At 46.1% G+C, this 27521-nt stretch overlaps 2 protein-coding genes across 3 annotated transcripts in view; one reads left to right on the top strand and one right to left on the bottom strand.

The window, feature by feature from the left end:
* The first annotated feature begins 6669 nt into the window (after window positions 1–6669).
* dbx1a (developing brain homeobox 1a) lies at window positions 6670–9991 on the top strand. Its single transcript, XM_035157751.2, has 4 exons — window positions 6670–7118; window positions 7228–7329; window positions 8939–9141; window positions 9292–9991. The coding sequence occupies exons 1-4, from the start codon at window positions 6752–6754 to the stop codon at window positions 9577–9579; spliced, it is 960 nt and encodes a 319-aa protein (XP_035013642.2). The 5' UTR covers window positions 6670–6751; the 3' UTR covers window positions 9580–9991.
* Window positions 9992–10058: 67 nt separating this feature from the next.
* Window positions 10059–27521, bottom strand: part of nav2a (neuron navigator 2a) — a 102336-nt gene continuing 84873 nt past the window's right edge. Inside the window, exons 22-41 of one of the 2 annotated variants that reach the window (XM_047339473.1) lie at window positions 25218–25270; window positions 22604–22627; window positions 22123–22197; window positions 20742–20825; window positions 20531–20654; window positions 19754–19968; window positions 18789–18797; window positions 17437–17609; window positions 17184–17337; window positions 16885–17065; window positions 16705–16805; window positions 16516–16611; window positions 16185–16362; window positions 15812–16047; window positions 15360–15511; window positions 15094–15165; window positions 14796–14992; window positions 14600–14718; window positions 13378–13578; window positions 10059–13137 (exon numbers count right to left, since the gene is read on the bottom strand). In XM_047339473.1, coding sequence (XP_047195429.1) covers window positions 13012–13137; window positions 13378–13578; window positions 14600–14718; window positions 14796–14992; window positions 15094–15165; window positions 15360–15511; window positions 15812–16047; window positions 16185–16362; window positions 16516–16611; window positions 16705–16805; window positions 16885–17065; window positions 17184–17337; window positions 17437–17609; window positions 18789–18797; window positions 19754–19968; window positions 20531–20654; window positions 20742–20825; window positions 22123–22197; window positions 22604–22627; window positions 25218–25270 — 2570 coding nt within the window. In that variant the 3' untranslated portion in view covers window positions 10059–13011. The remainder of the gene's footprint in view (window positions 13138–13377; window positions 13579–14599; window positions 14719–14795; window positions 14993–15093; window positions 15166–15359; window positions 15512–15811; window positions 16048–16184; window positions 16363–16515; window positions 16612–16704; window positions 16806–16884; window positions 17066–17183; window positions 17338–17436; window positions 17610–18788; window positions 18798–19753; window positions 19969–20530; window positions 20655–20741; window positions 20826–22122; window positions 22198–22603; window positions 22628–25217; window positions 25271–27521) is intronic. The other variant, XM_047339472.1, reaches the window with a different exon arrangement.

Raw genomic sequence — 27521 nt, 5'->3', positions numbered from 1 at the left:
TTTTTTGTCTTAATCTGCTGAATGTCCTGTGACATTCTTCTAAAATGTGGGACACTCTGAAAATCTGTTAATTGTCCTGCGTTGGAGATTTGATGTAGATTTAAAGCTAAAAGTCAGAATTCCAAGTATCCTAATTGTCTTAATTTCATCCCAGATTAAATGAAATGTGTTTTCCTGACAATTTATGTTCAACGTGAATTCATGGATCAAATGAGGGAGCCATCCAGATATTCAGTCAGATTTTTAGAAACTTAAAATACATCTTCTGTGTGATGTCTTAAAGTGAATCCAGTCCAACCAAATTCAACTAGAATTGACTAAATGCTGCTTTCAAATATATAAACTGAAAATACTCCCATTGCTGATTCTCTTTTTAAATGAAATCCACAGAACTCGAAGGTCGGCAGATGTTTCCTTTGGTCGTTTTAATTCACATCAACATGACAACAACGAACACGGAACTCGGGCTCCGGCCTTTGTTTGTGTTTTTTGTTTTTTTTTACTTCTCAACGTGAAAGTAGATGAGTGGAAAAAGTCTAAGTGTTCATGTTTTGTTGTTCTTCGATTAATCATGAGAGGCCAAGTGCAAGAACCGTGTCAAGCCTTGTTTATGTGTGGCTCAGGCTACACACACACACACACACACACACGCACGCACACACACACAGTGGCACATGCAAACACACAGTTGTGCAGCAGGAGCAGCAGCAGCACTGAAAAGATCACTGGTTTCCTCCTGTTATGCAAATGCATCAAAACGCTTGAGTGAGAATTATATATGAATCCAATGAGGCTTTTTCTCTCTTTTAGAAATGCTTAGCCACAAGTACTGAGAGCCCTCAATGGCAAGCGTCCGCTTCACTCCCTGGCCATGCGTATTATTCAGCTTGACGAGACGCAAACTGACATAAGCACCCGGGCTCACTTTCACCCACTGGCAATCCGATTATATGGCCAACACGGCATCAATGCTGCAGGGCCAACAGGCAGTGAAGTCCGTCAAGCGTCCCCTCCTCCACCCAAGCCCCTTCTCTCCCCATTCATACCTTCTCCTCTCTTCTTCTTCTCCTGCCACCCCCTCCCGACACACCCTCACACACACTTCTGCAAGCCTCCACTCCCAGTAAACAACAAACCTCCGCTCCACAGTCCGCAAACAGAGAATTGTGGCCCTGGGCGGAAAAACTTTTATCGAAAAAGAGGGGAAGCGAGTAGGTTCAACTTTGAATTGCTCTTTTTTAAGGGACTTGTGTTTCGCTGCACGTGGATGAAACAAGCAGCATTTGCAAGTTTCCCCAATCACCAAATCCTGAAAACATGCATTTCATTACAGTTTCTATCCAAACTCTATCTCCAGTTTGTCGGCGCCAGCTGTGCTACTCTGCCGAGCACAAAGACGGCATTAGGCAGCTGCATGCGGTGGCCCTCTGAACTCTGTCCACAGCCTGTTCGCTCCTCAAGAAGCAGATACTAGCAGCTATATCTATATCAAACAAGTGCTGCAGGTCGGGCCTGACCAGGAGAGTCACCGCTAACGTCATGGGACTCCTAAGCTAAACTGGTGTTGACAACCACACAGCCCCGGCCTTCTTTTCCGTGCTGCGCAGTGACGCTTGGGTCCTCAGACGGGCCACCCGTTGGAGCAGTGGGGTGTTTACATGACGCTACCCGATAAGACTGCCAGGTGCTCGGGGGGGGAGGTTAGAGTGAGGGCCCTGCTTGCAAATCGCCCCGCGTCCGTGAAACTAATGTAGAGATGAGATTAAATTTGCAGAGAGATACATTTGCAATTGATTAACGCTGAGCCACTGTGACAAATTGCACTTTTAAAGGGAGTGTGTGCAAGTCTTTGTGTGTGTTTGTGTGTGTGTGTGTGTGTGTGAGTGTGTGTGTGAGTGAGTGTGTGTGTGCCAGATTATTGTTTAAACTAGAGAGGTTGGTTAAACAACAGTAATTTACACACGACGCCTGATTCTGTGTATTTTCGGCACCAGATGTTTTTGGTGAAAAACAGAAGTAAAAGGTTTAGATTTAAATAAATAGTGATAGTTTCAGGTGGAGTGTAATGAGCCGGTGCAGCGTGGTCCACCTGCCTGCCTCTCCCTGCGAATACAAGGATTATAGAGGACTACTGAGCTTCCTCTGCACCCCTCTGTTTTGTCTGGTATTAATGAGCAATTAACTTTGCATACAAGGTCACGGACAATGGTATTGGTTGTCAGATTATGCTAATGCTCCTGGCTGCGGCTGCACTGAAAGAGGACAGCGGATCCCTGTGAAAAGGGAGGGTTGTGGCCTTTCTCTCAGATGAGAAAATGATATGCAAACTGTACCAACATGCGCTTTAAGAGGATTAGGACACCACTCGACATCCATACTGACAACTGCTAATAAATGAACAGCAAAGAGGGAGAGATAAGTGTCCCGCTCCGGACAAGAAAGAGCAATTCTGCTCCCAGAACTTGTCCCCCCGGTTGAAAGTGGAACTTGCACGTTACAGCTTTGGACAGTTAAATGGAAATGTGAAATGCGTGGTCTTAATGATGCGATTTGATGAGTTGAGCGTGGGGGGTGAAGACGAGATCAAAAAAGTGATGACAAAAGCCCGAGTGAAAGGATCCAGTGTGGGGTGAAGCAGATGAAAAAAGAGCCTGGGGTGAAACTAAGAAGTTGAACTCCCATGACCAAGCGAGGGGGAACAGGTGCAGCCAGAGTTCATATAGAGCGCTTTGTGCCCCGATGTGGCTTCAGTCCATTTGGGGAAGAGGGAGGGGCCCATGTTTAATACAAAGTTAATATCAATTTAATGCTTGTCACCGCTCCTCTGAATCTTGTGGCATTGCTAATTCGCTCAGTGTTGAGCCGGGCCTCGTTGCGGCGCCCGCGACAGATGCCGCCCGGGACCTTTGGAGGCCGCCGGTGAGCTGAGGTGAAGCCGCGGCCAAAACTCCCCGAGTGGGAGCCACTGCTGAGGGGGACGCCATTGGTCACAAACGGAATCAGCTGAAATAGATGTTTGGTTAACTTCACATGGCAGGAGCGAGGATTCACTGCAGCTTCATCCCCAAACAACACAACTGTCACGTTTAAAGGCTCAAGAGGTTTTCAGGAAGTTTACTCAAGTACAAACTGCAGTGTTTTGCTTTTGGTCGATACTGTTACCTAGATATTAGCAGCAAGTTTGAGTATTTATGATTTTGTTTAATATGCTCAGTCTGTTATCAATGATGCATTAATGTGCAAGCAGCACTTTAATGTAGCTTGATGAAGTGAATCTAATTTGAACACTATGTGCTGCTGGGAAGTTTAAGACATAACCAGTGCATAATAGGTTTTATTGGCAAAATCTAAATCTGCGATTCAACAAGTATCACTTTTAAATAAGGAAAGTGAAATATTATATCATGGAATTGAAGAATCCATATAAAGAGCCTTAAATATTCAGAATTGAATGTGTCTATGTCATTATAATTCATCTTTATGTACTTTTAAACTTCTCCTCCAGCCCCTGAAATAACAATATTCACAACTTTACAAAAGTCCAGCTGTCGGAAACTCTAATAACTTTAATATTGCTTTCCAATTGGGTTGCACTTGTGAATCCCCACGAACTATATGTTTTTAACCTCGTCTGCCTGTTTATGGTGCCGCATGTGCCGCAGCAGGAGTCCGCTAAACGGTCAGGATGGATGGTGTCAGCTGAAATAAAGGCTCTCATTTACCAAACGCATGATTGGGGCTTGGATGCGCGGGGCTGAAAAGGCTGCGGGGCCTGAGATGGATGGACTGGTGACCGGTGTCATACACGAGGCTGCAACCAGTCAGCACAATCTGTTCATCCCGGGCCCAGTGAAAGGATGGGGAGTTCCCTGCTCCTCGGTGCGTCCACGTCACCGATAAATAATGAGGGAATAATAAACAGTTAACCACCTGTCGGACCCTCGGCACAATGGCACGGCCCATACAGGGGCTCTCATGCATGGGTAACATATTTACTCAGCCCCTTTCACTTAACGAAGCAGAAAGAGAAGCGAGACAATGGTTAAGTTCATCTATTTGGTAAAATGGCCCTGTCGGAAAAAAAAAAGAGAAAACCTTGGATCATATTCGCCTGTAATGTCCCAACTGGAGATGATAACCCTATAATCTAGTGATTAATGAGTAATCCCATTCCAGAAGTGATAAACATCAGTAGATAATCCCTAGGGGAGGGGGGGTTATTAACCTATAAGTGAGCACACACATTATACAAAAGTATGAATATTATATGATAAATACCCTAATTGAATATTGGAATGACAAATGCGTAAAAACTGCTCATTGGACGCAAGTTGGGAAAACTCACTGTCTCTATCATTTGCAGCCTGGTGGAGCTGCTGATATGATTCTGCAACATAAACTATAATGTCATGTAAATTTACACTTGAGATGTTGAATCCCTGGCAGGATATTTCAGTGATGGCACCTCGCTGTGTGTGTGGGGGGGGGGGCGGGTGCTAATATTTCAGAGATGTGCTTTTAATGGCTTTTAATTCAGCCGCAGCCAGCTGTTTTTACTCGGCGTGCTAAAGGAGCCGGGACGTGGCAAGCTTGCAAAGCTCGTAGAAATTAGTCTCGGTCGGCCCGAGCAGCCCATGCTTCCTGCAAACCATCTGCTTAGCGCGCACAAAGGGAGGATTTCGCGCAGCCAAGTAAAGGAATACGGGCTCATAAAAACGCATTGAAGGTCTCGTTACTTATTGGAGGTGTAGCTGCGGGGCCGGGGCGCTGCGTAAACGCCTGTTTGTGCGTCCCTGCGTGCGCCAATAAAGCAGACGCACCTCAGATAAGCCCCGACTCTCTCCGAAAGGATCATTTCACGGAGGCGTTCCCCTTTTAATTATCGGATTGTGGTCCACTTTACACTCGGGCTGACGTTGAAGCACTTATCAGTGTCGAGCTGATCCCTAATGATGATTGCGTCCTGGAGCCATATTTAAAACTGCTCTTAAAATTCAATTAAAGTTCGTTTATTAACACTAAACATTTCTCTCCTTTAAATCACCGAGTCGTTGAATTTACTGGCTGGTGTGAGAGCCCTAAAAATATCATGTCATGTTTTGGGAGGAAGCATCAAATATTTCTAATTATTTGATTGTGATTTTATTAAGTTTGTGCGCAACTAAAACATAATTGCTCACATTTGCTCACTGTGGGAAGTTGGGAAAACGATGTTTCGCTTCAAGTTTGTAGGCCGCAAAAAATAAAAATAAAATAAAAAAGTCTTGAATGAAAAGAGCAACCATAAAAAAAATAAAACAGACTAATAAAATCAAATTATTAATAAACATTTCTGTTTTTGCGTTTCTCGTACGGTTTTAAATCTAATTCAAACTTTTCCAATTTGTTTTATTGGATTTATTTTAATTGGGTTTCAAACTGGGCAACAATTAGGCCCCCTTTTTTTTAAAATTTTTCCGTTTTCTTTTTCTCTTTAACTCTTTGCGGCTGCGATGCGTTTTTTTGTTTTGCGCCTGATCGCTTTGCTTTAACTGGTTTTTCGGGGGCAAAGCTGACAGAACACGACGATCAGGCTCCAAGTCGCTTTAATACGAGTTTTATATGGGGTCTCAGTGTCCGCTCATATGAATGCGTTTTAAATCAAATCACAGATGCACTTTTATTCAGCCGGTTAAAATAGCAGAACAAAACCGTCTTTAGAAATAAAGCTTTTTTTTTTTTTTATTCCACAGGGCTTTTTTTTTTCTGCAGCCGGGCGAGGGAAGGAGAGAAAGGCCGAGGGGCGCCTCCTCCGCAGCTGAGGGTGACAGTTAGTTCATGGTTAACAGGATCAGCCGCGCACGGCTCAGGCCGCACACTTCTCCTGTGCGCGCTGCGCCGCGGCTCCGCGCCCTGAATGAAGCCTGCGCCAAAAAAAAAAAAAAGGGAGAGTGATATTTAACACATCTGTTAAAGCGTTTTGATAGCAGAAATCCCGTTAAGACATTATTCCATGACGAGGGCCAGATTGAGTGTTGAGAATCCTATGAAACCCTAAAACTCATTTACATCTCAGATGCCGGCGTCTGCGGCGAATGCGGATGATGTGGATTTAACAATAAATACAATCGCTTGTTCTGTTAATGCCATCAGATGGTTTCAAGTCCAGTTGTGTTCACCTGTATTCACTGTTTATTTTTTTTATTTTTTTTTGCCAGCTCTGAAAACAGAATAAAAGAATAATTTAGCATTTTTAACGACTATATTTGTTCCTCCTCCATCAGAGGGAGGCTGTGAATGGAAGAGAATAGAGTATCTTTGTCAAAGTGCTGATTAAAAGTCCCCTGCGATGGCTGGATCTGCAGAGATTGCTCTTTAATTAGGCCGCTTGCTTCTGCCAAACAAAACAAACTGAAAGGAAAGTGGTCAACATGCAAAATTGATGACTGAGCCTCTTTTGTGGTCCCTACATTGTGTGTTGCTTGCTTATGAAGTCTAATGCAATCATAAATTGCGTCCTCTGGCCAATCGGCGGGCCGGGGGATAGTTCATGAAAGCGACCCATGTGGAGAACTTTGTTGAGCCCCATTGTGAAGCTGTCAGTCCTGAGAAGGAGGGCCGAGGAGGAGGGGGGATCTTGCTGCTATAAAACTCCTCTCCACACAGCGAGGGAACCAGAGGAGCTACAGACATTCACACGAGTGATTCTCTCCCAGCTGACACCAGGAGTATTTCAGATTTCACACTTTTCCAAAAAAAAAAAGCCGGGACCATGATGATCCCCAGCGTCTTCGCGCCTCCTGCCTTCTACCCGGGGCTGTACCGTCCCGCCGCGGCTCTGCCCCTCCACCACACCCTGCCGTCCGCCTTCCAGACCCACTCCAGCTTCCTAGTGGAGGACCTGCTGCGCATAAGCCACCCGGCCGCCTTCATTAACCGGACTGTTCCTTCAGCCAGCGCCTCCCTGCCCACTGCCACCACCACCTTGTCCTTCAGCTGCGCGTCCGCGGAACGCGCCTTGGCCGCGGCCGCGCTGACGCGTGAATCTTGCTCCCCGAAAACGTCGCTGCCGAACAGCAAGGACCCAACTTTTCTCAAGTTTGGAGTGAGCGCCATCCTCGCACCTTCACCAAAGAGCGGTGAGTAAACGCACCGTGTTTCCACCTCCACACTGAGCCTGTGTGTGTGTGTTCATGTTTGTTGTCTAACGCATGGAGGGTTTCTAACGTGTGTGATGTTCCTCCACAGTCTCCTCACACCCTACAATCCACAGCCTGCACTCCAAGACCTTCCCCTTCCCCTGCTTTGACGGGACCTTCCACCCCATATTCAGGACGCCTTATTTACCAGGTAGGCGCAACTGTTTCTCCTCCAGGCTGTAGATCCATCCGTCTCCAGCCTTTACAATTCTGTCTGAGCTAATTGCATTTAGATGTAAAACACTTTCAACCCCTGTCATATATTTTACCCGGAGTGGAGGCAGAAAGGGGACAAGCAGCCAGAAAAGAAGAAATCACTGTCTTATTAAGAGGGAGCGCTGGCTCTGGCCCCTGGCCGGACCCACCCATCCACCCCCTAATTAACCAATTATCCCAAATCGTCACGGTCTAAATTTGAGGCGGGGTGGCGAGTTATAGTCCCCCCTGTTTCCCATTGGGGGGCGTTTTGGCATTTTCCCGACCCACGTTTTCCCACAGCGCCCGGGGGGCCACCGGGCCGCTGTGGCGGGCAACAAAGCCCCCCAGCACCGTGACCAATTTGGTCAGCTCCCACCGGGCGAACCACCCACACACCCCGGAGAGTGACTTTTACCAGGCGGGCCAAAGGCGTGAACCAGTCATGCACTAATTTCCCTATTAGGCGCTATTGAGAGTTTTCAATATTCTCACAAGACCACATAGCGCGTCGTTGTTCCTGATTCTGCTGCGGCCACAGGGCAGCTCCAGTCAGGAGGGAGTCCAGGCACCATTACGCACGGAGGGGACGTGTCCTGCGCGCTGGGACTTTGCAGTAAGGCGAGTTTTTCTAAAAGCCCAAGTCCAAACCAAAACGTCCCAGCTGGGGGAAGCCTCTCCGCGCGTCCTGCAGCGCTCATAGGATAAGTTACCACTGACCCCCAGTCCTCTCGCTCCCTGTGCCCTAAACGGTCCTCTATTCTCCTGCCGGGCCAATCAACGAGTTGAGATAAAGAATAATCTCTTAGAAAAGTCTATAAAGTCGCTAGTCCGTGCTTTCATTCAGACAAATCATAATAGAGATGGAGTCTTTTCACGGGCTCAGCTGAAAGCCTCAACAAAACAACTCCTGAGGCCTGAATAGCTTTTCGTGTTCATTTAATGAAAATGATTTGAGGGCATGAAGAAGAAGAAGAAGAAGAAGAAGAAGAAAAAAAAAAAGCGCCATTCCCCCTCCACTCTCCACTCCCCCCTCGGGCATCAGTATTCTGGTATGCAGTTGTGTTTAGTTTGAAAGTGTAAATCTCCTTTTGTTGCGATAATATATGGCCTTCGCCGCCTGTCCAGAGTCTTTTCTGCGTTAGTTCATTACTACACAATTACCGTTCACGGTTTATTAACTCCTCTATCCGCCCTCACAGGGTTCCTTAAAGGATATGCTACCTCTTTACCATACCAATGCGGTTGGGGACCGGCCAATGTGCTAATTAGTCACCTCGTGCCATTTCACTCAAAACGGAGACGTATTGCCCAGTTGCAAAGAGGGAAAACTTCCACTAAAGGTTGAAAAGTGCGGTCTCATAGAGGAATCATTAGATTCACACAGAAACATCTGAAGTAGTTTAGAGTTTAGATTAAAAAAGTAAACTATCTCCCAGTTGGTTCTTCTCTGGCTGCAGGCTCGTCCCCATGCGCAGATCTGAAGTTGTCCTGTGATATGACAAAGTTAAACGAATCGTACAAGTTCTAACTTTTTTCTTCTTGTTTTTTTGTTTGTTTTGCAGCATCTGCATCCGTTGTTCCCATCCCCGGGACCTTTTCATGGCCCCTCGCCGCCAGAGGGAAACCCCGGAGAGGGATGCTGAGGAGGGCGGTGTTCTCCGACGTGCAGCGCAAGGCCTTGGAGAAGATGTTCCAGAAACAGAAATACATCAGCAAGCCCGACAGGAAGAAGCTGGCTTCCAAACTGGGCCTAAAAGACTCACAGGTAATAAAACAAATCCCTTAAAAAAAAGTTCCCTCAGAAGCGCACACGTGACCTCAAACGCTCTATACGTCGTGCGTAATTTACGCGTAAAGACGCTGTTACGCGTTCCGCCCTGAACTTCTCCACTCACCGTCTCCTCCCTGTCCACAGGTGAAAATCTGGTTCCAGAACCGGCGGATGAAGTGGAGGAACTCCAAGGAACGGGAGCTGCTGTCCTCCGGCGGCTGCCGCGAGCAGACGCTGCCCACCAAAGCCAACCCTCACCCGGACCTGAGCGACGTGGGCAAGAAGTCCTCCGCCGAGGAAGAGGAGGAGGAGGAAGAGGAGTTTGTAAGAGCGAGAGTGAGGTCGGCGGGGTCCAGCGTCTCCTCTCCGTCTTTGTCCAGTAAGCACTCAGACTTCTCAGAGTCAGACGAAGAAGAAATAACAGTATCTTAATTTATTTAAATAAAAAAAAAATAAAAAAGCAAATATAGAGATATAACCCATGTTTTTTGTTTTTCTATGAGACTGTGATCAGATTTGTAAGAAACAAACAAACCCATAAATGTCATTGTTCAAAACTTTCACTCGAGCTTGTTGCTTCGTCAGGATTTGCTTCTGAGATACAATTTGCTGTTTTGCACAGCTTTGTTCAATTGTACAGTATTTTGTACAATTTTGTATGGAAATTTTATGCCAAGAATATTGTGTTACTTTTGCCTTGACCTTGAATAGAGTTGTTTATTGGAAAAAAATGTAGCTATTTCGTTAATAATTTATATGAATCTGTTTAATAAGTGTGTTGTATTATGTGCTGTATATATGTTTATTTCACATTTCTTTTGTACAAACACCAAATAAAATTGTAAAGTTGCAAGTGAAGTGTGTGTGTGTGTGTTGTGTTTAAAAAGAGAAAAAAAGACAGTTTCACAAAGTTAAATCATAAATAATCATAAATTTTATTGAATCACAATAACTTAAGACTAGTACAGTGATATCAGATTCAATTCTCCGAGCCCTGGACAGACCGGTGATGACAAACGGCATCGATCTGCTCTGATGTAAAGAGACTGTACACAAAATACTTCCTTTTTTTTCAAGTACCGTAACAAATCGTCTAGAAAAAGTCATCAAAATGCTGCAGGATAACCAACTATTTACAGAGTTATGTTACATATAGAAAAAAATGTACATAGCAAAGAAGGCTAAACATTCATCGAGTTTGTGGGTAATAAACAGACTGACGGGTCTGATGCTTCGACAACAAGAGCAGACAGACAGAGTCCGTCTCTTTGTGCTTACAGGGACTGCAGCAGGAGATTCTCTGGGAGTTACACACACACACACACACACACACACACACACACACACACACACACACACACACACACACACAGACAAAGAACTTCTGCCACAAACCCCCCCAAAAAACAAATCTTGTTCCATGCTGTACGTCTCGGCAGTGCTGCAATCTGCTCGGGGGGGACAAATGCACATTTTGGCTTCCATTTGGAGATAAGAATGAACTTTGCATAGCATCGGTGACAAAAACACTGAAAGTGATGGAAGCCGCTCCCCCTGCCCGTCCCAGGAGGCAGACTGGGAGGTTCAAAAACAAAGAAGTAGTAGAATGACTTTATTATCTTTGAGCCGTAGAAATGACGTGAAGCCGTTTTTTGTTTTTTAGTTTTTTTACATCATCGCTCAACCACAAGTACCTTTTTATATCTTAAACCTCCGATTAGTTATATGTCTATAAACAAAGCAGCATATACACTAGTTTTCACTTAATTAGTTTTGTTCATCACAAAAAACACATGAAACAGACGATGAGCGTGGGAGAAAGCAAAGTTAAAGGATGGGGATGAGGTATAAAATCAAGACATCTTAAACTTCCCTCATCCAGTCAACCTGCCTTCTCACGTCGAGCACCAAAACAAACCCCCCCCCCACACACACACACATTTATATGTTTCTCTTTCCTGCTAGTGGTCCACATATTTACACCAGCTTCTCAGCACCGGCTCCTGCAAGCAGACGACTGAACCTGCAACCCAAAGTGCTGCTTCTCATTCCCGGCTCCTCCACGACCACGGCCATTGGTGTTTGATATGATGAGAGGTCAACGCCGCTCGAGGGCAGAGTCGCCTCGGAGCCCTGTTAGTGAAAGTTTACAGCCGTTCAGACGTATAAAGACTCGGCGAATGCACATAGTCTGTTTTCGAAAAAAACTAAACCAAAAAAGAAGAAGTAAGGCATTGTTTGTTACAGGATTCAGTCCAGCACCAGAAAGGAGACTTGTGCTACAACAGCCTGTTCGGGCCACAGGAGATCTGAGAGGTTAAAGCAAGAAGTGGTGGAGGCGTCGTTTGTGAAATTGCACAGAAACGGGTAGAAAATTACATTACCTCAAATACTGTTATAGTTAAAAGGTTTAAATTAAGCCATAGTGAGTGTTGATTTCACATCCCCCCCCCCCCCAAAGTCTTTGCTCCTTTGTGAGAACCAAAAGGGATTTTGTAAATTCGATTCTGTTCTCGCTGGCTTTGTAAAATTAGCCACAGATGTTGCACTGGACAAGAAAACCTCAGTAGGTCTGAGTTGTGTTTTGTGCGAATAAAACTGAAGTTATTTTTGCTCCATTTCAAAAGGAACGACTCTCTGCTGGAACAATGGATTCTCAGCTACGAGGCAGGATGCGACCACTGGGGACCTTGATGGAATGCACCGTATGATGTGTGGACAGCCGAAGAAAGAGCGTCAGCAGGATTGCGGTGAGAATGTCTGGTTACGCTGACCGAGCCTGTCTCCTTAGTTTGGAGAGATTATTTCTTTCCCCCGCTGCCGATTTTGACATTGTTCGGATGAAGCAACGCTGCTGCAGAGTTGGTCTTTGTTGCCCGTGTTTATATCTCAACCTCTTCTCCACTGGCCCTGAATATAACTCAAAAAATCTCTCTTTTTATTTGTGCTTTCTTAAAGGTTCAGTGTGTAGAATTTAGTGAAGTTTCACGTTGCAGCTGAACATGAAACCTGAAGGAGAACCTGTGGAAACCGTCAGTCGTCTTAAAAAACTCAAAAGGTTTAGTTTGTCCAGTTTGGGCTACTGTAAAAAAAAAAATGGCGGCCTCCGTGGAAGGGGACCCGCTCCTGAGGTAAATATAAAGTATTTAAATATAAAGGGGGAATTCTCAGGTAAAGAAAACAACAATTTGTACAATTTAGATTACTAGGATTATTTCATATTCAATATCTGCCGATAGATCCTTTCACCTGAATCTTACACACTGGACCTTTAATTCTTTTTTAGGGACACGTGTTTATTAACTGTTTTTACAGTAGTTGTTCTCACGAGCTTTTGAAAGTGAGAGTTTCAGGACCCAACGTTCACTTTGGCTTCACTCATCCTCCAGCAGAAAGGGGCTGTTCTTCCATCCATCGTCAGCAGCTTCCTCCTCTGTGCTTTTTCCGATGCAGACGAGGGCCTGTATCGCCCTCTGCAGGCAGCGCAGGCGCACTGCGGCCGTGCAGGACCAGGAGCCTCTCAGCCGGAGGAGTCCTGGCTGGTGCTCACGTTTGCTGATGGCTGGATGATGAGGGACATGATGATGCCTGTGTGCTTTTATTCTGTCTGTCTGACGTGAGGCTCCTGACGGGAGCCACGGGCCACAGCGGTGAAAAAAAAAAGAAATAAGGACAAAACTAAACAGTGCAGTAGAAACCTCTGTTGTCCGTTCTCTGAAATGTAATCTTGACTTTACTCTTCTTTTAAATATTTGGGTTACCTGCACCCAAATCAAGGGGGCTGGATTCTAATGCTCTCACAGTGAGAACGCTCCCTATTTAAAAAGTTTCTCCTGAAAACGTGAAACCAGCGTTTTGATGACATCACAAGGTCGATTCCAGCGACGAGTCCAGGATGTCGTCCTGGTGGCTGTTGCTGTTGGAGTCGCTGTCGTAGCTCTGCGGGCTGGACGACGTCGCCGCCTCCTTCAGACGCATCAGCATGTTCATCTGTCGGAGAAAACAGGGTCAGTCCGATCGAACTTTACAGCTTCGGTGATGAGGTCTGGATTATTTGATTAGAATCTTAATCCCCCAATAAAAATATGAACTTGTTATGCTTTTGTTTCATTAGTTTCCAATACCAAAAATGAACTGAATTAGTTTTTCTATCATTCCCACCAGATGTAACTTCTAAACTTTGTATTTGTGCAACAGATGTTCTTCTCCGTGTGATTTACTGTTGCTCACCAGTGGGTCTGCGTCGCTGTCGCTCTGTGGGGGCTCCTTCCTAACTCCCTCCCTCGGGGCCGAGTAGCCATCGAACCCCACGTCCTCCGGGCGGAGCTGCAGCAGGGGGGGCCATTCCGCTGGAGTAGGCGTGGCTGACCACGGGTAGGTGTCAATCACCCAGGCCGCCGGGTCCTCCCACGCGGCCCTGCGGCCGTACAGCTACAGAGAGACGGAATGTAACAGTGAAAAATGACTGCTCCTCCAAACCACCAGTGTTACCACAGGGGTTTCGTGTCGTGAGGAATCACTGACTGACAGATTTCAAAAGGAACATTCTGTCTGTGCGAAAGAAAACGAGGCTCGAGGGAAAAGAAACGTAAACATAAATCTCAGTGTTAAATGTAATAAATAAAGAACCATCAGTCACTTGAGCTTAGATTTAGCATCAGTATCGACTGCACTCGCTCGAGGGGACATTTATATTGTGGGTTGCATCACGTTTCCCTTTGAGGTTTGATTTTTTGATTTTTCTGTCCTGTTGTTGGTTTGTTGGTCTGTTGGTTTGTCTGTCAGCAGGATTACGCAAAAAAACTACTGAGCAGATTTCCACGAAAAAACCTTGGTGGAGGGACGAGACATGAGCCAAGAAATAAAGAAATAAATTTGATTTGGATCCAGACAAAGGATCTAAACTCTCTTAAAAATTGTGAAATAGGACGTTTTCTTTTTTCCCCCCCCCCAGGAAATAACTCACGGATCGTGATGAAAATAATGATCTCAGCTTGATTGAATTTAAGGAGCTTTGGAGTTTGTTTCAGAAACATATGAGTAACTTAAGATCATTATCGTAATTTTTCACGATGCCAAGTGAAAAACATGTTTTTTCCATTTTTCCATCACTACATTTTCTCCTCAGCTGATTAGGAACAAATTCCTCGTATCACATCTTTCTTTGTGGATCCGCTCCACTCGCTCTCCGAGCTCTGTGGCAATTAGCTGCTGCCTAATTAAATCAGATGCTAATTACATGCAGATTAAGAGTACAAATTGAATCCATTTCACTTTGATGAACATAACCCTGGTTCTCCGAGAGGGCAAATCTGACTTAATACAGACTGATCCTTTAAACGTGCCCTCGGGACGTCAACTCAAGTCCCTCTGTTCATAGTTTTAATGTGAAAATCCCAAATCTGAACCACCAACAGCAAGCGGTTGTTGTACTTGTGTGTGATTGTGTTACCTGCAGTCCCTCCCGCACCGCCTCCAGCATGTAGGGGATGATGGAGTAGTTCCACAGGTCAGTGAACCAGACCCTGGACCCCTCCACGTCCATGGGACACGACAGGAAGAGACGAGGTCCTGAACGCCACAGGGCAACGAGGTGAGACACCGGATGTTTCTGGGTTTTTTTCATCAACTGTGTAACGTGGACTTACCGATGGTGACGTCGGAGGAGCTGTGCGCCTCCAGGAAGCGGTTCAGGTGGTGCCAAATCCGTGGGATCCAGTCGATGATCTTCACCAGCTCCATGTTGCGCGTTCGGCTGCCGATCTCCGTCTCGATCAGCTTCCTCCTCAGGTGGCGGCCGAGGAAGCCTTTCACCGGCTCCATGTGGTTGGCACACAGCACCCACCTGATCGGAGAAACGTGCAGGTGAATCAACCGGCGATAAAATCATAAAAATGTGTAGATCTTTCATCGTCCAGTGGGAGGAGAAGATCAGCAGCAGTTTACCTGAAGTTGTGGTGAAGCTGCAGGTTGGGGGCGGATGATGTGGCCTGGCTCATGGTGCCGATGATGTACGGACTGAGAGGAGAGAAAAACACAAATTAAAATCTTACGATACTGAACACATCTCTGGACACGTGTCAAAGTATTGAGTGGGTCAATGTGTGTGTGTGTGTGTGTGTGTGTGTGTGTGTGTGTGTGTGTGTGTGTGTGTGTGTGTGTGTGTGTGTGTGTGTGTGTGTGTGTGTGTGTGTGTGTGTGTGTGAACTGACCAGTGCTTGGAGTTGCAGTTGAAGAGGCCGTTGAAGATCTCCCCCAGGGAGCTGACGTGGTGCAGGTTGTCCAGAATGACCACCAGTGGGCTCTCCACCCCCGGTACTCCACTGCACTGCTCGGCCAAACCTGACAGGTACTGACGCAGCTCCTACACACAGAGAGAGAGAGAGAGAGGGAGAGAGGGAGAGAGAGAAGATTTAAAACTAGAACGATAAACCTACATGAGCCAGAAGGTTCATGCGGCTGAAGCTTAATAATTCTGGTCTTTGTCCTGCAGGTAAATTAGTTCTACAAACAGCATGAATGCATTCGTTAATATATTTGGGCGGAGAAAAGGGACATGACAGAGCAAAGGCCCACAGCTGGAATCGAACCGTGAAAACTATATTTATATAGTAAGGGCCCTAATTTGACTCATGCACACAGAATTCCGAACGTGTGCGCTTACCTTGCTGGACTTGTGGTCCACGTTAAAGGTGACGACGGCGCGAGGGGTCAGAGGTCGGCCCTCCAGCAGCAGAAGGTGTCGGGACAGCTGATTGGCCAGGTAGGTCTTTCCTGTGCCGCTGGGGCCCGACAGGATGACCCGTCTGTGCTCCTTCAGCAGCGACACGTAGCGCTGCAGCATCGGCTTCGGGATCAGAGTGTTGAACACCAGCGAGTCCACGTTCTCACTGGTCACACCTGCACACACACACACACACACACACACACGTCAGGGGATTAATATCAATGGAGACAGATGCTGAGGATAGATGACCCTGATTCTCTTAGAATTAGAACTGCCGCCCATCTCTCACTGCCATCACACATCCTTGTACCTTTGAGCTGGATGCTGATGGTGTTGCTGTCTCCCACCAGGTAGCCGCAGGGCAGCAGCTCGGGCGTGCGGGCGGCGCTGAGGCTGCTGGGCCGGTGGATTTCCCCGATGTTGTATCCCTCCACGCTGTCCGAGCTCAGGCCCAGCTGGCTCACCGGGTCCACGTGGGTGATGTACTCCTGTCAGACACACGATTCCACATTCAGCAGCTTTTCAAGGGATTCAAATTCTGTCTTTTTTTTACTGTCCAATCCTTTTGAATTCCTTTTGGACACCATATTTAAAAACTGTGCTGTTTATCTGATTCTGTATCGCCGTCGACCTCTGTTTACCTTGAAGAGGCGTCGGACCACTCCGTCCAGGACGTCCCACTTGGTTTTACCGCTCACGCCGATGCACCCGATCAGAAAATGGCGAGACCGACCCTCCTGCGATGAGAAAAACAATACCTAGCTTTAGAAACTAAAAAAGATACACAGAGACACAAATCTGAGCCGATAAACAACAGTTTCAGTTCTCACCTCTCCCCACTTGCTGTCCTCATCCAGGGTGACCACGACCTTGACGTGTCTCCCCTCCTTCCTCATCCCTCCATCTCCGCCGGTGTCGTCCAGCAGCATGTCTGACAGGAGCAAGGTACTTTAGTGCTTCAACATTCAGGGGCTGACACGACCTATGTTATCAGTTCACCGGGCTCTTACCCAGGCTGGTGGACTCGCTGGTGGTGAGGTTGAGGCTGTGCTGAGACAGTCCAGGTCCTGCGGCGTGGCTGTTGGTGTGAGCGGGAGGAGGAGAGGAGACGGAGGCCTGAGAGCCCGTCCTGCTGCCATGACTCTCCACCTTCAGACGGTCGTTCTCTGACTTCAGTTTCTCGATCTCCAGCTACGCACACAAAAAGGAAAAATTGAGGAAAACAGTGCAGATCCCGTCGGCCTCTTCGAAGCAGACGTGTGAATCCTCCCTCAGAGCGTCACCGGTTATGAGCGTTGTCTCTACAGACCTGCATGCGGTTCATGGCCTCCCGGAGCTGGTCCAGCTGGTGGGCGGAGCTGAGGGCTTCCAGGCGGATGTCGGTCAGCTTCATCTCCTTCTCTCGGAGCTCACTCCGCAGCTGCATCACCATCTCCGCCTCGCTGTCCAGGCACTCGGACAAGCTGCAGGACACCACAGTTTAGGGACATGAAATACTGAGTTTCTCCATCCATACAGTTCAGAGCAGATTAATGGGATAAACTAAGACGATGTGTACTTACAGTGAGTTGGAGTGTGTGCTCCGGAGCATGTGGCCGGAGGCTGAGGTGCCGTTGTGGGGCAGCTTAGGGGACGAGGGGAGAGACGAGTCCGTCATCTCCTCGATGTCGGAGTGAGACGAGGCCGACTTGGGAGATTTCTTCTTGCTGAACGCTTGTTTGAAGGAGCTTCGCAGCTGCACAGAGGAAACAGGGAGAAGGAGAGAGAGAGAGAGAGATGGTGAGCCGACATGAGACACACTCTAATACACGTGGCTGAGAGGAAGAGGAGGAGTGTGCCGGGGAGCGAGGAGGAAAACAGCTGTGAGAAAGTGCAAGTGAGGGAGAAAAGGGAGAAGAGGGAAGTGTGGGCGGGCCGTCTTACGACTCGAGCCACAGTTCTCAACACAAACGATTCTGCTACAGCCTGGAGGTTAAAAAGAAAGGACTTGAGACTGAAAGGTTGCTGGTTTGAATCCCTGGGTGCAGCAACTGGATGTTAGATTTACTTTTTCAGAAAAAGGTGAAGTGTTTAGCAACTGATTTATTTTGTACTTCTAGGTTTTCTTATTTATTTATTACATGAAACGAATCAAGTTCTGTAAACAAAGTCAGTGAGAATTAGATAATAGTAATAATCCTGATGTATGAATGCTGTAAAACCTTTTTGATGTGTGTTTTCGTTCTTTAAACTTCAAACTAAAATATAATTTGCAGCACAATCACTGTAGTTGAAACGTTTTCGGATGTTTCTAAACTAACCCAGATAGACCATGATGTGTAAATATACAGAATATATGTTATTAATGCTTTCTAGAACTGTAATAATGTTTTATAAACTGTACCGTTCTGTGTAATTCTTGGTGAAAACATGTAAAAAATAGCAATATTCAAACTACATAAGCATTTTTTGGGTAAAATATTTGAGCAAGAGGTTGTGTTTAAAGGCGAAATCCACCGTAAAATACTTTTTATTTACAAAACTTCACTTCGTTATAGAGAAGTCACTGTAGTATTTAAAGAATATTGGTGTTCGTGTGTGGGACATGCTGCAAAGTCAGATATCGTTATTAAATATTTCAAATGTTTGGATGTGGAACACCCACCACAAATGGTCCCACACATCAATACCAGTGACATAGTTGAAGTATTTCCAGGTGGATTTTCCTTTCAAGAACTGGCTCAAGTGACATAAGGGCAGATTTCAGGGAGAAGCAGAGTAGAGGAGGAGGAAGAGGAGGAGGAGGTGGAGGAGGAGGAGGAGGAGGAGGAGAGGCACTACGGTGGCAGCAGACGAGAGGAGGAAGAGGTTAGTAAACCAGAAAAAGGTTGCAGGGGTGAGGCAGCTCCTCTCCTGTCATCTATACCATTCTTACCTCGTAGACCTGCCACATGAAGCGAAGCGGAGGAAGACAGGGAGACAAAACAGCACATGTTCATATGGGTGTGGGTGTGGGGGGAGGGTGTTAATGTGTGGTGGAGGGACACAGATTAAACTAGAGGCCCCTACGACACCAGAGCTGGTTTCACCGGAGTCTGCGGCAGCTGCAAACTAATTCTACATCACAACCACCATGACACGTCTTTCATGATCCATTATGTACACACACAGCCCCTATACACTGCATATCACAGTGTGTGAGGGGCACCTGCATCCAGGGGCCCTTTGTGGGGTCCCAGCTACACAACCACACACACACACACACACACACACACACACACACACACACACACACACACACACACACACCTAGGAGGGTCACTTATTATCACTGTGGCCTAAAGCAGGAAACTCTTTAACAGCTACAACACTGCTTCTCCTAAACATCCAGCACCATGCGGATCAGAGGGATCAAACCACCGGCAGCTAACACCTCAGGCTACAGCGCTTGACGGAGAGGACACGTACGTCTTCGTCTCTCACTTGTCCTCCGGTGCACAAAAAGGTCTTTCAAACGACAAAAAGGAAAAGTTCACGTGTTGGACGGTTGTAAGTGAAAGTGTGGAAGGTGTGTTGTTGTGTAGTAAAAAGAAAGATGACATGAGGACTACACACTGTTTCATTAACACTGATTTGGTGATTTGCAGGTTGAAAGATGACAAACCAACCAATTTAAATCCACTTTTCACCAAAATGTAAATTATATTTTTGTACCTGCAAATCACCAAATCAGTCTGAACTTGATATTCTAGAAAAGTCCTAAGTGTATTCACCTTTTCTCCAGTGAAAGACGTCTGAAGGGACAGAAAACCCAAACATGAAAATACACAGAGACAAAGACTTTTTGTACAAACTCATCACATCTCTCAGTTTGTCATCGTTTCACTTCTGACGTCTTACCCAGTTCTTCTTGTTCTTCTTCTTGTTCTTTGCGTCAGCGTCCATGTTGGAGCCCACACTGGAATGACTGGTGGCGCTGGCGATGCTGCTGACGCTGTCAGACGAGTGCTGCCTCCTGATGCGCAGGTCTGGCTGCTGCTGCTGCTGCTGATGCTGCTGATGATGATGCTGCTGATGCTGATGCTGCTGCTGCTGCGGGCTCCCGTTGCTGCTGCCTGAGGAGAGGAAATGTATGTGTTTGTCTATGAATTAAGATGAACTACGTCTTTAATTTGATATCAGACATCAACCGGTCAGTGTTGATATGAAACAGGTTTTCTGTGACTAAAGAAAAATGGGCGGCAAGTTTTAGAATGAAAGAGATTAATGTAAAGAGTGTAAGTGACCTTGTCTGTTTTTAATTTCATAGACTGTATTCAAAGATGGACGACATGAGAGCAAAACTATCTAGATTGCCCCCTGGTGGCAGGCTGCAGTATAGGTCATAAGCCCTGCCTGCTCCGTGTCAGCAGATGAGACATCAACCAAATTGAAAAGTCAAAATGTCAAGGTCAACTTTATTTATATCGCACATTTAAAGCATCTTCGTTGACAAAAGTGCTTTACAAAGTATAAGGTACAACAAGAAAAGAGCAATACGCAATATATCAAATTACTAATGATACTAAAATACACATCAGATAACTTTGTTCAAGTGTTGTTGATGTTTCTGTTAAACTTGGTTTTAAATCCTGGAAACACGTTTGACCTTCACTGATCTGCTTCGTGTGTCTGTACCTGTCCTGTCCCGTCTCGGCGTGAGTTCGGGCGTGTTGATGACTCCGTTGATGGCCGCCTGAGCGACAGCGTTCTGCTTCTTCAGCAGCTCGATGGTCTTCCTCAGCTCATTCAGCTCAGAGTCCTGCACAGAGACGAGGACACGAGGGGTCACGTCTCAGTTTGATTAACGCCACAGTCTGTTTATGAAAACCTCAGGAGCTGTTCTCACCTTCTGCTCGGCTGTCAGGGTGAGACTCTTCAGCCGGATGGTCATGTTGCCCAGACTCTGTTCAAACGCTGCCACCAGGTGAGCCTGCACAAACACACAGGGTCAGGACGCAGCAGGGAGCCGGGGGAAGTCACATTCTGGTTTACTTGTACAGCACCAATTAACATCGTAAGGTCGATATTACAGAGAGAAGCCCAACGGTTCCCACAAAGAGCAAACTCTTAAAAATCCAAATTTAAAGTCTGAAACACCAAATTTCCAACTAGACCATAAACGAACATGTAGCATCACATGTCAAAGGAATTTCTTGTTTACAACAATAAAAATTGGTATAGAGACACCAGTCAAATAAGTGTGTGTGTGTGTGTGTGTGCGTGCGTGCGTGCGTGCGTGCGTGCGTGCGTGCGTGCGTGTGTGTGTGTGTGTGCGAGCTACACAAGGTGGTGACTGAAGTGTGTTTCAACTCGTGACTTCCTGCAGTCGAACATGTTCTTAGATTCTCGGCCTGCGGGGCCTGGAGGTGCGTTCAGGTAATTCATCATCTGTCTGCGGCTTGTAATCAAATATTTAAACAAAAGCCCCTCCCCCCCACCCACCAACCCACCACATCCCATCCTCTGACCTCCCACCGTCACCGCCACCGTTCTCGGTGTGCGTTTGTCTGTCAACACTAACGCCACGCCTTCCTGTAAAACCTTCAGTCCACATCTGGAAACGCTGTAATCCGACCCCTTCGCCTTCCTTCCACATCTCTAATCCTCAGTTAGACAGACTCGGGCGGCAGATTACAAGCGGAGCGAGACTCCAGACAAGGATCGTGTCTGGAGACGCCGAGAGGGATTTTCTGATGGTTCTGCCAGATGTAAAATTACACCTTCTGTGGGTGAAGTGCTCTTCAAGAGATCTGCTCGGTATCTGATGAATATATCACAATGTTTTAAGTGGTTGTACTTATTTAAGTTGTTGATGTACAAAATGCCTACTGACATATTCTACTGACAATAACTCCCTTCATCTTTATCAGACATCTTCTGATGTATAAATACTTTAAACACAGAGGATCCCTCACATGTGACTCCATCTGAGGTTTCTACGTTTTCTGTTTATAGGGTTCTTCGGTAGTTTTACTCTTGTTGAGGGTTTAGAACAGAGGATGTTGCACCTTGTTGAGATCCATGAGACAAACTGTGATTTGTGAATATGGGCTAAACAAATACAAACTGGATTGATTGAAAGAGAAAATTACATTTCAGATCCAGACAAATATCACAAATTGAACCCTGGAAGGAGACAGTATAGGTTGCTGTATACGTGGAATAGCTCAGGGGTGTGTGTTTGTGTGTGTTTGTGTTTGTGTGTGTTTGTGTTCCTGTTCACTTACGTTGGCACTCAGCTGTGTCGTCAGGGCGGAAACCTTTTCCTGGGAGGCATCCAGCTCCCGGCGCAGCTTGCGGATCTAAAGACGTAAAAAAGCAAATCGGCACGACATCAAAAAGCACCGAGACAAAAGCAAAAGTAACTGCTCTATAAAAGCAGCCAATACCACACACACACACACACACACACACACACACACACACACAGACACACACAATGACAAAAATAGTGTAGCAACAAACGAGGGAGGCTCCCAGATTCGAGCTGCGATACGTTCAGGGTAAGAGATGAAACACAGCAGATGCATGAAAGAGGAGGTTCAGGTGCACACAGGTGTTCAGACAGGAAGCAGAGCCCCGTCACAGGGTCAGTCGCACAACAGTTACACATGAAACCAGATACAAGTGTCGACAACAGCCCCATGTTCCATCAGGTCCGGCTTCTACACACAGAAAATGACAGGGGACGGAGGTGGGGACTCTTACCTCCGACTGAGACTTCTCCTCGTTCTGTAAAAACAAACCAGAGAGGGAGAGGAAAATCATTAGTGACGTGTGACACTGAACGTGAAGAGCAGGTCAAGCTGCCGGAGGTTCTCGCCACACATGACTCCCGCTTGATTTATTAGCTGCGAGGAGACGAGCTTTGTAAACTGTGGAGGAGATCCACTGGTGTAATATGTCTGGAAAGCAGAGATCTCCTCCCGAAGGCATTTCGCCGAGCGTGCGGGTCCCCATTGTCCTCGCAGGGGACAATAGCAAGAAAGGACGGGCAGGAAAAATACACAGAGAGAGAGAGAGCGAGAGCGAGAGAGTGAGAGAGAGAGCACGCTAAACAAACGCTCGCACGAAGCCAACATGCCCTGCTGTCGCTGATCAACACAGCAACATGCAACACCCACATTTATATGTAAACATGTTGCAACAGACTCTGACAATACGAACACAAATAGTTTCCCTTCGTCCGTTTGGAGACGTTTGAACAGTTTGTTTGTCTTTAGTGAGACGTCAGTCGACGGTGAAACCTCAAGACTCAAAACTGAGCTACAGTTATAATTCTTTACCTGCAGAAATTCAAAGTTTATGGATTAAAAGAGAATTGATGATTTGAAAAGGACTTTTAACATTGATTATTAATAACGAGACTTTTCATATCCACTTAAAAACCAAAGAGGTTATGTGTTTTTTGTCCTTTTTATTTGCTGGACATCTGGGATTTTAAACAAACTAATAGGACATAAATATATTGTTACATATAATACATTTTCGAATATTTTCACTCTGAACATCTGCATTGTCCAGTTTTTGCACGGCTGTAGATGAGGAGGAAGTGGATTTTCCGTCTGACGCCTGCACGCAGCACTTATGTTGTGACAGAAGCAACGAGGGCGGAACACGTGGTAATTAATGATTTTCCTATCGCGTGGTTCCACCCGACAACCGCTAATCAAAACAAGTTTCCACACGCGTGATGTATCTGAGCTTTAAAAAAACACATGTGTTACACATGATCTACTACACACCCACACAGGGCTGCCAATCACGCACACACGACTGACCCTGCACAAACAGAGCAGCCGGTGTGACACGCAGACAAAACACAGAGATGTGATGCAAGCGCTCCTGGGAGATTTCTACATCGCAGCAGTTAAAGGATTTCAGAGGAAAAACAATCAAATAAATAAAAAATTGACATAAAGAAATGTTAAAGTGGCAGCAGGAGGTTTAGTTTTCATTCAAAACATTAGATTAGTTGTCGCCTTCCTCTCACACTTCACTCAAAAAGAAACAGACATAAATAAATGATTACAGCTGATTTTTACAAAAGACAGAATCAGGTATTTCAGCCTCCAGCCCTCGTCTTCCCCCCCCGCCCGCCCGCCCCTACCGTTAGCTGCCAGGACGTGATGGTGCCTGTCAGGGATAAAGTCGCCATCATTTTGCCTCCGCTCCCTTCACCGCTCTGATTTGAAACCTCTCTGACTCTGAGGCTGTGAAGCAGGGATCCGGTGTCTGAGAGTTTCTCTGCTTCACCTGTGCACAGGTGAGTGACCCAGCCCTCCCGGGGGTGGGGGTGAGGGGGGGGGATAACTACGCTGTGAGACGCTGCGCTCTGACTGGCTGCAGCTGCACACGTCGGAGCTGCGGCCACACCTTTTTTCTCACAAGGTGCTCGAGTCAGATCTCTGGATGGTAAACGGGCGACGCAGCGTGTTTCATATCCCACAGGCTGGAGCAGACACAGGCTTCTCTGGTCTCTACACGGATTCTACGAGTGTGAGACCCCAACGACCCATTGCTCAGCTGAGACGGGTTAAAATGACAATTATGACAACTGTTCTTATGTGTGTTTAATATTAAAAACTACCTCCCTCCCGTCCTTGAGAACAAGTCACTACACGATCTCCTCTACACGCTCGTACAACTGGGTTCAGGTTTTAATCACCTTTTACAATCCGTCCTACAGCTGCACTCTCACATTACCCTTGATGGTTTTAAATCTTCTGGTGTTTTTCTATTCTATTGTAAATGTCTCCTGTTCAGTGGTCCCTCTTAAAAAAGACTGAAAATCACATTGAGACCTCCTGAGGCTTCACAAACGTGTGAAATCGGTTCGATGCCGTTTCATTTTATACTTAACAACATCCTGTATATCTGTACTTCTGAGGCTTATACCCATACAGATGTTTGAGTAAAAAAAATAAAACACATAAATCTGTTATTTAACCTGAACAACAAACAGCTTATTTTTAGTCACACGGAGACATGAACACATGATGTTCAGTAAAGATGCAGATCATAATAGAGCAGAACGAATGGATCTCATAAATGTGTTTTTTTTAAAAAAGGCTGTGACGTGGATTTGACCTTAATGAGAAATATCTGTTTGATGCATCAACTGTGAAGAGACAGACAGGAAACAAGGGCAGAGAAAGAAACAGATGGAATCGAACACTGAACGCTGCGGGTTCTGTGGCACCGGGCTGTAACCGCCCGGCCGATAGAGATCTCCATGAAGGGGATACTTAACGCTCGTCTGTCTGTCGTGGGACAAACCATATGATGGAGACAAGGAGCAAACACAACAACTTGAACTCACCGTGGAGTAAATGGAGGAGGTGCTGGAGACCAGAGACAGAGACGATCCATGAACTGAGGAGACAAACATCACAAGATCAGAAAAGTTCATCTGTAGAAACAACAGCAGCCTAATTATCATCAGACCCCCCCACACCCCGGAAACTACACAAACCTCCCACCTCCTCCTGAACAATGGCTGCCGCTCTGCGCTCATGAAAGATAAAAAACTCTCCTACACGTTGCAGTCGGATTGTGGCGCAACGACTGGCAGCCTGAGAATTACTCTGCTAATGACTCAGCCGCTAATCTCACATCAGAGGCCGGGACACAACGGCAGCTCTGTGCCGGGGCCTGCGAGCAGATCAGAGCGGATCAGGGGCGTGAAGTCATCGACCGCACCGAGGGGGGCCGGGCCGACCTCGGCACATTCATTCACCTCGGAGGAAACTCACTTTCATTTTTGCTGTGGCCCAGACGCCGTCGAGCGCTGGGAGCCAACAGGAAAAAGGGGAATTCACTGGATCTCGTCACATGTGATCAGACCTGAAACAATTACTCCCTTAACTCACTGAAGATAATCTTATCGAGCAAAAATGCAAAATATTCTGTGGTTCCTGCTTTTTTTGTGGGGTGGGGGGGGGTGGGGGTTCCTCTATAACATGAGCCAGTAAAGTGAATTTGTTGGTTTTGGACAAAACAATTGAATCGATAATGAAATAGTCGTGAGGAATAGATACTACGATTGTTAAAAGGAGGGAATTTATAATAACCTCTATAATATTTACCTCCACGCAGGAGGTTCCTGTTTTTATATCAACTGTCGTTAGATAGTTAGCAGAAAAACTCCTTGACCCATTTCCAGGAGCTTTGGATTAAAGGTTATGACCCAGATCCACGTAAACAGAAGGATCCAGGATTTAGTTTTCACCTTCTTTAACATAGTGAGATAGTTTCACGGGGGTTTGTGTCGTCAAAGCAGCTTTTTCTAGTTAATTATGATACGTCGTCGTGTTCATAAAACACAGTTTGTGCTTCTTGGATTCACTGAGTCGTTTGTTGTTTAAACTGATATTGTGGCAATTGGATTATTGATGCAACATGTGATCTCTGCAGACTTCAACTCTGCTGACTGTGCAGAGAATGGGAACAGGAACTTATAATATTAAACACTGCTCCTTTTAGATGGATCTATCTTTCACTTTTAATTGTATAAATAAACCAGGAAACGCGGATTCTACAAGAGGAGGGTCTGACAAAGTGTCGGGTGGACGATGTGACTTTTGTCCTGTCAATCTCACAGCGGTCGAGTAACTCTACACTTCTGCAACGCGCACACACGCACACACACACACACACACACACACACACACACACACACACACACACACACACACACACACACACACACACACACACGCTCACGCACAGAGAAAGTCATGTTCGGAGGTCTCTTGTGTGTCATCACCTCTCTCACGCCTCTCAGTGTGAGTCCTGTCATTATCTCCTCGACTGAAAGGGAAGAGGAGGGGGGGCGGATATAACTGCTACTGTGGAGGGGGGTTGGGGGCGATAATGATAAGTCTGAGTCTGTTTCATTGTGCGTTTGCTGCCTGTGCATCTGTTTAAATGCTTCAAAGCTCAACAGACATTCGCTCGAGACAAAAAGTCGACAACACTTCACTCAGACGCCCGAAATGAACTTCACTAAACGTAATTGGACAAACACTGAACTTGGTGACGGGAAGCAGAATGGCTCAGGGAAGAAATCGTTTTAACTCTGGTGCACATCTGGATCAGGGGGCGGATCCAGGACTGATTTTGTATGGGACATTTTTCTATGTTTTCACTGATTTCCTAGATAATAATTCAAAGATCTTGATTAAAAACCAAATCAGACATATTTAGGAGACTGATATCTGTGAGTGTGCAAATTGGTTTACTGGTTTTCAGTCGTTTTGAAGCTGCTGTTTGAAACACTCGTCCTTTACGATATGAGGTGAAAGCAGGTTTTCATCCTGAAGATGTTTAGAATCATGTTCACATCTGTTCACAGACTGAGGGTTAAAGAAAAACGCAGATGTTTCAGGAGTCTGGATTCACAGCTGATTCCCCTCAGGCTCCTTCACAGGACCAGTGTCAGTGTCACTGGGTTTCATTCACTCACATTGGTTTGTCCTCAGCTCTGCAGGACAAAAAACTAAACTGGATCCACTTACACTGTCCACAGTCACTGAGTAATTCCACTTTGACTCTGGATTCTACTGTCGATTACACAGGATGAGACACAAAACGTTTTTGATGTGGTTTCATGTTTATACGGTGG

This window comes from Hippoglossus stenolepis, chromosome 1 (assembly GCF_022539355.2).
Source record: "Hippoglossus stenolepis isolate QCI-W04-F060 chromosome 1, HSTE1.2, whole genome shotgun sequence".
Lineage (NCBI taxonomy): Eukaryota > Metazoa > Chordata > Actinopteri > Pleuronectiformes > Pleuronectidae > Hippoglossus > Hippoglossus stenolepis.
Note: the sequence above shows the minus strand (reverse complement) of the source record. Positions and strands in the feature narration are given on the sequence as shown.